We start from the raw sequence: 10,844 nt of genomic DNA, 5'->3' as shown, positions 1-10,844 counted from the left end.
TTTCAATGATAGGATATCTGATTTGACAATCGGCTCCGTTAGACGTAATCTACGCTATTAGAATTATTTAGAAACCAAATTTCGTAATTTTTTGACATTATTTACAAAGTGATCAAAATATCTCAAAAATGCCTATTTTAATGAGTGATGTAGTACGTTTATAAGTTCAACGGTGTAGAACAAATCAAATTATATGAAACTTTAATAGAAAATTTTACTTAATATCATAACAAAGATCAATACTTTTGATTTGAAATTTGAACCTTTTATCACTATTTTTTATGAGATTTTTATTTTTCGCTGTTCATTTTGAGACTACTCGTAATAGTAGAGGAATAGTATTTGTTGTCAACTTTTATCACTAGATAGATGCCTAGGGTTAAGTGGGGTTGGTAAAATAGTAATAATTCAATTAAAAAAAAATTGATAGTAAATACTATTCATATACTATGCATCATACTAACTCAACTCTCTCTCTCTCTCTCTCTCTATATATATATATATGTATGTATGTATATTAAAGTTCTTTTAAATGATAGGACTACCGAATCGACGATTGACTCCACTAGATCTGATCTAAAATAATTGGAGTATCTAGAAACAAATTTCGTGACTCTCAATATCACTTAAAGCGACCGAACGAGCTCAAAATCAACAGCTTGGAATAAATATCTCACACTAATTGATGATATCATCCAAATTTTAGACCTTTTATTTTACATAGGATTAATTTTTAAAAAAAATTTTACATGATTTGAATATTTTTACATCATTAAAATTATAAACGGCACATATCGACTATAAAAATTATTAATTTTAAGCATCTTTGATCACCAGATAAATAATATTGAACAATCACGAACTTTATTTTCTTAGAAGTCAAATACTTTGAAACAAGTCTAACAAAAGCAATCACCTATTGAAAGTCCCATTATCAAAACTGACTTGATAGTACGGACAACTTCGTGTTTCTAAAAACACTCCAACGAAGCGCGCGTTCTCTCTCTCTCCCTCTGTGTATATATATAGCCCTCAGTATGATTCCGAATGAGAGTAAATATTGTTTTGCTGTTCCAATTCTGTAATGATCCACGATCACTTTGCAAGTTCCAATTTCTAGTCCCCTTGTTCACAGCAATTGCTGTGTTAAATATACAAATACCATTTTCTAATAACTTAAGTTTTTAGAATATAATGGTTATTTCATATATTTCATATAGTATCAGAGCAAGAGATCATGAGTTCGAATCACGTCAGACTCCTAACACTATTAATTTCTTCCCATTTAATTCAAGTCCACGTCATGAGTCTTGCAAAATATCTCGAGCCCAAAAATGAGAGAGAGTGTTAAATATAAAAATATATAAATATTATTTTCTAATAGTTTAAGTTTTTAGAGTACAACGGTTGTCTCACACAATCAAAGCCACAATTAAATGGTAAAATCAGTATTGATAAATGCAGATTTGTTTTCTTACATATATACACCAAGCATGCATTGATGCACCATTGACCTTACATCCACAAAACAAAAATAGTTGGATAGTAAGGCCTAACACAGCTGAAAAAGTAATCCAAAGCTAGTTTAGTCCAACAAACAGCATGCACCTCTTAACTACTGCCTGCATAAGTAAACAGCAATCAATCTACAGCAACTGCTCTATGTACCTGATTCACAGCAATTTGTTTGTACATGTCAATCATAATGAAATTGAAAAAAAAAAAAAAATTAAGCATAATAGAAGAAACAAGGAAGAAATGAGGGAGAGCTTTTAGAAAAAGCACACGTATTGCTGAGCATCTGATCATGTCAGAAATGATTCTGTATAAACTTATCATTAAGGTTTGCTGTAATCTTAATGAGATTAGAAAAGGCGATTTTACCAACAACGATTATATAGCAATAGAAAAAGCCATGTTTTATTCTGTATGAGACAACAACATAAGTTGGTTATGCTTAAAATTGTTAGGCATGTAGATTTACATAAAGCTACAGTTAAAAATGCCTACCAAGCATTAAGCGGGACGTATGAGTAGTAATTTTAATGGTGAAATAGATTATACTATGACTAGAAAAATACATTAAAGGCAAACATGGAATGGTATATATTAAGATAAGAAAATGCATTAAATGCGAAGTATATTTTCTGGTTCATCGTTTCCTGGTACCTTCCTACTATTCCACAGAGAGCAAGCAGTAAGAGTTCCTTCAGTAGTAAAGTGAACCTGAAATGGTTAAAAGTAAAAGGAAATAATCATATAACTTAAGCTTGCACACACTAAAAAAAAAAGAAAAAAAAAAAACAGAGAGAAAAGTAAAAAATAAAAGATTAAAAATCAGATAAGTTCCTAACATCTCGTTGTCATACCTTGCCACCAATTACCTCTTGTAGCAAAGCGTGAGTTATCTAAATCATCCTCCTCATAGCTCGTATACTGACCAAGCAAACGCAAAAGGACACAAGTTTATAAAAGCTAAAAGTGGGCTTCAATTTCTCATAGCAAAAGAGAGAACACGGAGTTAAAACTTGTCGGAAACAGAGAGAACTTGTAAGGGAAAATTAAAGGCAAGTTGAAACACATCATACGTTTCATGTGTGAATTTGAAGCTGACCACTTACAGCGCCGGTAACTTTAGAGGTTGCCGTCGATTGTGAGCAGTCGTAAAAATCCCGCCCACCATAATGCACCGATGACCCGAAATAGCCCAATTCTGTTGGATCAGAGAGGAAAGTTGATTTCTCATCTTTCATTTGTGTGGCCGGACGCTTGCTCGAAGATTCTTGATGTTTTCCATCTACAAAATGCTTACGCTATATGAGTATATATAGCTTGCTGCCGACTTCAACATAAGTAAGTGCTCTAAAAGTATATAGACCGTGTGGCAAACAAAAGTAACATAAAACTCGTTCTGCGCTTCACTCAAAAGAAAAGTGTATTATATATTCCAGAATGCAAACCGTGAGATTTTAAGGCCCAAAAACAAAAGTAATAGTTTTAATAGTTGGAAACTTGTAATAATTCTCCTACCAAAACAAGTTTATTGGAGAGATTTCAAAGCACTTAACGGACCGAAACTACACCCTCAGTAGGGCTAAACAGACCCAAAATGCCCCGCTTTACATCAACTTCCACTAAAATGCAAGTAGTAATTGAAATTTTTTTTAAAAAATATATATAAAATTGCAAATCACAAGCTTCAGGACTTTTCAAATGAATAAACGACAATCAAAAATCAACTTGATCAACCATGCTTAAAGTTATACAAATCTACCGATCGACCTTATCGCTCTAGCAAGAAGTAAGGAAGAGCCTACAATTATGTATACCCCAAAATACATTCAAGTACCTAGAATAGCATTTTGAGCCTTCCCAGTTTGACCATCAGAGGTGGGAGAAACCTTTTCGATGACCTATAAATCAAAATGACGTTGCATTAAGGAATAAAAATAGGATCAGAGAAGCAGAAACACACACACACACACACAAATTGCCAAAGTAGCAAAAATTTGCGAGGTATTAATAAAGGTGCAGAGTAAAGTAGGATCGGAATACTCCTAGATTATTCATTCCACTGCATCATGCAGATTGTATAAATTACATGCACTCTCATTGATCTGATAAGAATAAAAAAGGTAAAGATGTCTAACAGATATCCTTAATTAAGAAGAAGAATTTATGAAATACCCGAAAAATTCTGACAGACATATATGAAACAAAAAAAAAAAAAANCTTTTCTTGCTTTTTTTTTTTTTTTTTTTTTTTTTTTTTTTTTTGCTTATTTGAACCGTTTAATGGCTACTGTACCGTAAAATCTTGCTCAATTATAACATTTGTTTTTAAGGAGAATCTAGCCACGTGGATCGCCTGATACATTCCTATCAACTCCCAAAAGATAAACAAATGATGATACACTTATTAAATTCTGAATATAAAAAAGATAATCAAATTGTTCAAATTTAAAAGAAAAAAAAAAGTTGAATAGCGAAATAATTACACCGACAAAAGAAAGGTCGTAGTTCATATGACTTCCGTAAATTAGCACATATAACTCTCGTACATTATTAAAAAGAAGAAGAAGAAGAAGAAGAAAAAAAAGAAGAAGAAAGGAGGGCAAGAGTAATTAAAGAAGGTTGAAAACCCAGATGAGCAAGTGACCAGAAAACCACCCACAAAACTCAAACAAAAATGACATTTTGATCATAGTTATAATACATAAACAGTGAGAAAAAGAGGAGTAAGAGGAAAATTAATTACCGAGAAACCCACCACCACCACCTCCTCCTCCTCCTCCTCCTTTAATAAGCCAAAGATTTCATCAGCAGTTGAAGGAGGAGGAAGAGGAAGATGAGGAGGAGGAGGAGGAGGAGGAGAAGGAGAAGAGGAAGCCGCGTCCTCTCTCTTCACTTCCATCGCAGCGCAGCAGCAGCAGCAGCAGCAGCAGCAGCAGCAACTCTCCCAACAAATTCCTCAAATTAAGAACTTATTAGTGATTCCAAAACCCGGCCTCTTCTTTCTATTTAAAGCCACACGCCGCCATTTTATAAAGCTCACATGTGAATAGCATGAATCCCAAAAAAGTATAAGATGTAATAAAATTTTGAACGCAATTTTGTCTCTTTTCTCAAATTATTTTTCAATTTTTTAATTAAATTCTTCTTAGCTCCTGCTTTTTTGGTTAGAATGGTTGAGGCCCCCTCAAGTATTGGCTATTTTCAATTTAAACCATGGAGTTTTCAATTTAGAAATAATGTGTGTACGCACAAAAGGGTGTACATCTTGTACACTCTCATCTTATTAAGGTTTATAAAATGCTTTAGAATTTTAGTATCTAAAAAGAAATGTGGCTTCCCGAATGATTTCGGTGTCGAAATGATTGCAATATTAATGACTGATCAGCATATCTGTTGAGTGTCGGGGCGAGTCGGAGTTATTTTAGCTTGTAATGAATACGAAAACAGACTTAGCGTATTCAAATAAGTCAAAATTGAAGTTCTGACAGTTTTGAACACCCAAGAGTTTGAACCGGGCACTCAGATTCGGATTGCCGCTTGGTATTTGTTACTAGAGTCATTTCAGGCCCAGTTTCGAGCGCCCAGGAGTGAGTCCGAATTGGGTTTGGCAGCCTCCCTCGTGATTAACGATCGTTTTTGACACGTGGTGGCGATTGGTAGGTTTTGGCTGCAAGATTAGGATCCAAACTTCGGCAGTGGGTGCCCACTTCAGTTTTAAAGGTATTTCGGGCTGTTTGGGACTGAGTTAATTCGCGTTTAATATGCGAATTATTCGGGTATTTTTGAATATACGAATTAAATGACATTTTTCATATTTTTCCCCAAAGTTCAGAAAAAAACACGAATTTTTCGTAAAAAATAATTATTCGCGAATTAATCGCGATTCGCGAATAATTCGCCCAAAAAATCGGCGATCGTGGTCGCGGACTCACGGCCGAGGGTCGAGTCGTCGCCGCTCTCGTCACTGCTCGCGTCATCGCCGCTCGCGTCGTCGCCATCATCGTCCTCTGCCGCCCTCGCCGGCGCCGGGAGCAAGGGCCGCGGCGGATCCCATCTCCTCGCCCGAGCCTGTCTGCAGAAAAGGAGAAGATGAACAGTAAAAAAAAATCGGAGCTTTTGAATGCATGGATGCCGTGCAATTTCAGTCTCGTGGACGGCATGAGGGGGAGGTCTGCAGTGGACCTCCCTCTCATATATATATATATATATATATATATATAGTCCGGCTATGGTGCTTGTAAAAGCACCAAATACTTGGTGCTTGTAAGTTTTTTATCGTTAGATCTACTACTCGGATCATTTTCAACCGTTAGATTATACTATTCAACCAACCACCCACTTAACCCTGGGAGGCCCACATCATCCTAACCGCATATCTCTTAATCCAATGGCTAAAAATCTACATGCACCAATAACTTGGTATTTTTAAAAGTATAGGAGCTCAATTATATATATATATATACAGTGAGTCTCTTGTACTTTCGAAAGTACGTAGACCTCCGTGCTTGTAAGTTGTTTTCGATGACAGGAAATTCGATTCGACGATCGGCTCCGTTAAATATAATCTACCCTATTTGAACTATTTAAAAACCAAATTTTATAATTTTTTGACATCATTTACCAACCGATCAAAAGGTCTAAAAAATAACTATATTAACGACCGATGTGGCACGTTTTTAAGTTCAACGGTGTAGAAGTATCCAAATTAGATGGAAATTTAATAGAAAATTCTACTTAACATCAATAGCTAGATTAATACTTCCGATTTGAAATTTGAGTCCTTTATCACTGTTTTTTATGAAATTTTTATTTTCAGCCGTTCATTTTGAGGCTACTCATTTACTAGACAAACGAAGTCAAAAATTTAAAAAATTTAGTTTCTAGGTAGTTCTAATAGCGTAGATCATATCTAACGGAACCGATCGCCGAATCGGATGTCCCATTATTGAAAACAACTTATAAGTATGGAGGTTTCTGTACTTTCGAAAGCATAGGAGCCTAGCTATATATATATATATATATATATATATATATATATATATATATATATAATTTTATTTATNTTTTTCTATTCCTCATGTTTCTAGATTATCTGAAGGAGCTTGATGAAAAGAGTCAACGGCGGCGTCATCAAGATGATTACAGTCAATTGTTACTGTAAAGAGAATTTACAATCTGTCCATCTTTTTAATGTTTCGTAGGATGCGGCCCATGTTTTATAGGAACTAATTCTTTTAGGTTATTTGAATGAAAAGAGCACTCGAGTATATTATCTTGTTCCTGTGTGGCTGTGTTTAGTACGCGAAAGTAGACTTTGCAAACTTGTTCCTTATAACTGTATCCAGCTTCTTGTGTTTCAAGGCGCTTTCGCTTCTCATGCTTTTCTTGTCCTCGTACGGCCTTGTTCGGGTCGATGCGCTTTTTGTTTATTAAGGACCAGGGTGGTGGGGTCTTGCTCCAGCCAAATAGATATTATTATTTTTATTATTATTAGTAGTAGTAGTATTTCAGAGCATTGAAAGAGTTTAGTTAAAAGAGTTTTGAAGCACTTTTGGAATGTTGTTAAAAAATTTATGTATTGGAGGATGTGTTTCGTGTGGATGTAAATTAAAGCTTTCTGGAATTTCTTGCTGAGAACAGTCCCCGGTAACTTTTTATGGGCCGATGACACATCTACTTGAGAATGATCACGTATAATATCTGTATAAATCACGTATCCGAATAATTACCGAATCCGTTTTTTAGCCTTATTTTTCAACGAATTTAAAAATTAGAAGATAAATTTTATCCGAATTATACCCGTACCGTACCGAATTTTTGCCGAATCCGAATTAACTAACTAAGATTTGAGATGGTCAGTTCATGATTTTGGGCGCCTAAACCGAATTTTTCAGCAGTGGATAGGTAGGTTAACGTTATTTATTCTGAACCGTGGGCTCATTTTACCTATTCATTTCTTTTATAAAATAAACCCCTTCATCCCCAACTGAGCTGATCCCTTTCTATCACCAACACCAGGAAGCTCCATTTTCACTCCTCCAAACCATAAATTTCTCATAAAATATTCTTCCATTTTCCTCCCTGCGGGCTGGAATTGATACACTAGCAACCGTGGGCTAGGATTTGGAGTTCGTTGAGAGTTTTCTACTGCGGGATTGGGGCTTGCTCGAAAATTAGATCGATGTCGGACGAGAGCTTAGAATTGGATTCCATCATCTAAATTTCGGGTTAGTTACAAGTTAGTTAAATGCTGAAATTCCAGTTCGTGAGTTGAAATTGGTAGTTCCTGAGTTCTTCTCATGATTTTTTGAATCCGATTCTTTCTAGCAGTGAATTGATTTGAGTTCCTCTTTTCCCCGTGGTCTTGAAGCTGGTTATAGCTTGTTTAGAGGTTAGTTGAGATCAATTCCATGTTCATTTGAAATTTTGGCACCAAAAGGTATTTTCATTAGATTTTTTATTGAATTTTTATTTCCATCCGAATTCTTACTGTGACCTAGATTTTCTTGACCTTTTCTAGTCGATTTCGTTCTAGGGTAGGTGCTGGGGATTTGAATTGCTATTCGGAGCGGATATGGTTAACCAATTTAATTTCTGCAAATCTCTTTTTTTTTTTTTTTTTTTTTGCTCGAAATGGCAGATTTTAGCAATTCAGCATTTTCGATCTTTTGTAGTTCCTTAGGCTGGTTGTGAGTGATTGTATGTAGCATTCTTTGGATTCGCTGGCTGAGAGGAGGCTTTCTTTTATTTCCTTTTAGCCGGATTGTGAGTCGAGGTGGGTTTAACGCATCGAATGCATCGTACTCTCTATTATGTTTATATGTATTATTAGCATCACTTGACATAACTAAATCTGGTATTAGGTTGTTTATATTCATTTAATTAGAGTGCTCCTGGAGTATTTGTGCTGATTGGAATTGGTCTTAATTCCCAACTTCATAAGTGACATTTTGCTAATGTAAACATTTCACACTATCTTGCATGCAAACCGAACCTAGAATAGTCCAACTGTTGTAACTTTTGGGTTGTTCCTTTTGCTCAGGTTGTTGGGCATGGGTTAGTGATAGTGTGGGTCATCTTTGTATGCCCACAGTTTGGGCAGTATCGGATTATTATACTCATTTTGATTACTTTAGCCGTGGGAGTAGATGCATGGTGGTACTAGAGAGTCAGTTTATGCATCGATTATAGCCTACTTTACACTTGACCTGGTCACTTGATCCTCGAGCGGGTCGCTCCCCTTGAGTGCCACTCCAGAGATAGGCGGGTTGATTTAGTATTACTATTTTCATGTCGGTAACTCACTCGTATTAGTAGGGATTAGACGTGAGGCTAATGCGGGCTTGACTAGTCCTTCGAGCCGGTCAGTAGATTGGATTTTTTGGCAGTATTACTAGTAGTTGAGTTTCCTCCTACATGATGCATGCATTCATTTGACATCTAGTTTAGAGGCATAGTAGTGCTAGCATATTACTGCAGTTTTACTTTCCCTATCCTTTCAGCAGTTTTGTATTACTTTGCCTCTGGTAGACCTAGTAGGTAGGATGTTGTTGTCGATGATGTTACCTACTGAGGACTACTGATTTTTAGCAGTTCTCACGCCTTCTGTGTTGACATTTTCTTGCAGAGCCCAGTTTACCTGTACCTACTGCATTAGACCGAGGTAAAGGGATTGCTGGATAGATAGTTCTCCTACCCATGAACCAGTTTAGAGAAATACCGAGTTATTGCTAGTTTTTGGAAAGACATTGTACATATTGTTGTATTTACTTTCCTTTTGGGTTATGAATTGTATCATTTTTTTTTTTGGGTTGTGTATGTACATTTTGTTTCGGTTATATAAATGAACAGTTAAAATTTAACGGTATCCTAAAAATGAATGATTGAATCCTTCAATTTAAGATATTCAACCAATTCTGATTCTTTTATACCGTTAAACTAGGAAGAATCCTATATCGATCGTTAAAAGTTATCAATTTTGAGATCTTTTGATCGTAGGTTAAATGATATCGAAAAATGATGAAATTAATTTCTAGAAGATTCAAATGCTCTAAATCATGTTTAATGGTATAAATTGTTGATTTGAATGTTCTATCATCGAAGGCGACTATGAGTACGAAGGCGATCCTTCTCATAATTGTATAGTAGCTGGACTGTCACACCCCGGATTACAGCGAAAGTCCGGGTTACGTCAACAGACCTGCCGCCACATTCACAAGGATACACCTTATACATGCGAAGCGTTAATGAAGCCTGTTAAAAAATAATTAACTAAGATCAAACAATAGAAGGTATCAGAGTAAAATAAATACTATGTGCTATAGCAACACTATAGATATATAAACCTTACCACACCAGTCCTCAAGATGATACAACATCTCTAACCACTTCAAACTTCAAAATACTGTACAGGCTGCTATATACACTGATAGGTAATTCAGCTACACACACACAAAAAGGGTAGAAGATGCTAATTATCCGCGATCCCCTTACTTCAATCTGTCACTGATACTGATACTGAAGGCTCTGAAATAAAATATTAATAAAGAGGATATGAGAACTATAATAAATAATTCTTAGTGGGTACGGTCGACAGCGCCAACGATTTACACTACTAGGTCCAAAAGAGACAGGAATAGTTAATGACTGAGCAATATAAATGAACAGGTAATAATATGCATTACTGCTGAAAATAACTACTACTATCATGCCTCTACAAGGTAACTAAAAACTGTAAATCATTTATTTTATGCATTAATTAGATACTAAATAAAATAATACAATAATACCCGATCATAGTGACCGACTCAACAGTCAGGTCTAGCCTACGCCACCTCGTGTCCAGCACTCATCTATAGTGTTCCGCTACCACGCAGGCTACTATCTGACCCATGCCATAATCATATCTCATAGCCCAACCTCGGGAGTGGCACTCGCAGGGCGCTACTCCAACCGAGTATAGTATCACTGTCAAACTCAAAGTACCATGTAGGTTGAAGTCAAATACGATGATCAAACAGATCATGATAATATTGTCACAGTGTCACAAATATAGTTATAGTCTCGCACTATCTGTCACTCTCTATTAGCCTTCAAGACAATATCACATAATTCTAATAGTGAAAAATATGCATGTCTCAATATACTGTATGGGGAGGTGTCAAAAATACTTTTATTATCTCAGCTTTGTCAATAGTTCATCTCATAGATTAAATAATATAATATGAATATACAAATTAGTCCGCCAATTTTGATAATACGGAACCCTGCCTATATCACAGATCTAAGGAACATAACGATAGTCGGGATAAGGAGATGATGTGCTACTGC

The 10,844-nt window shown here is 35.6% G+C and overlaps 1 protein-coding gene and 1 long non-coding RNA gene across 4 annotated transcripts; one reads left to right on the top strand and one right to left on the bottom strand.

Moving 5' to 3' along the window:
* LOC109712007 lies at positions 1,428-4,470 on the bottom strand. Of its 3 annotated transcripts, none has more exons than XM_020235418.1 (6): positions 4,258-4,470; positions 3,350-3,413; positions 2,622-2,797; positions 2,370-2,436; positions 2,170-2,226; positions 1,428-1,668 (listed from the first exon to the last, which is right to left on the bottom strand). In XM_020235418.1, the coding sequence occupies exons 1-5, from the start codon at positions 4,411-4,413 to the stop codon at positions 2,210-2,212; spliced, it is 480 nt and encodes a 159-aa protein (XP_020091007.1). In that variant the 5' UTR covers positions 4,414-4,470; the 3' UTR covers positions 1,428-1,668; positions 2,170-2,209. The 3 variants fall into 3 exon arrangements, with proteins under 3 accessions (XP_020091007.1, XP_020091008.1, XP_020091009.1); XM_020235419.1 differs by having other exon boundaries at positions 1,428-1,622; XM_020235420.1 differs by lacking the exons at positions 1,428-1,668; positions 2,170-2,226 and having other exon boundaries at positions 2,589-2,797.
* Positions 7,441-9,381, top strand: LOC109711357. The gene is made up of 3 exons (XR_002216578.1): positions 7,441-7,741; positions 7,845-7,905; positions 9,142-9,381. It is a non-coding gene; the product is annotated as an uncharacterized LOC109711357 (long non-coding RNA).

Source organism: Ananas comosus, linkage group 6 (genome assembly GCF_001540865.1).
Source record: "Ananas comosus cultivar F153 linkage group 6, ASM154086v1, whole genome shotgun sequence".
NCBI lineage: Eukaryota > Viridiplantae > Streptophyta > Magnoliopsida > Poales > Bromeliaceae > Ananas > Ananas comosus.
This window is presented reverse-complemented; position numbering and strand designations above follow the sequence as displayed.

What these genes read in the sequence shown, in the direction of transcription:
- LOC109712007 (XM_020235418.1), bottom strand. Translation starts at nt 4,413, where the DNA reads ATGGAAGTGAAGAGAGAGGACGCGGCTTCCTCTTCTCCTTCTCCTCCT. An exon ending in TGGTGGTGGTGGGTTTCTCG is followed by an intron (nt 3,414 to 4,257) that starts GTAATTAATTTT and finishes TTTGATTTATAG; the next exon opens with GTCATCGAAAAGGTTTCTCC. An exon ending in CCTCTAAAGTTACCGGCGCT is followed by an intron (nt 2,437 to 2,621) that starts GTAAGTGGTCAG and finishes TTGCTTGGTCAG; the next exon opens with TATACGAGCTATGAGGAGGA.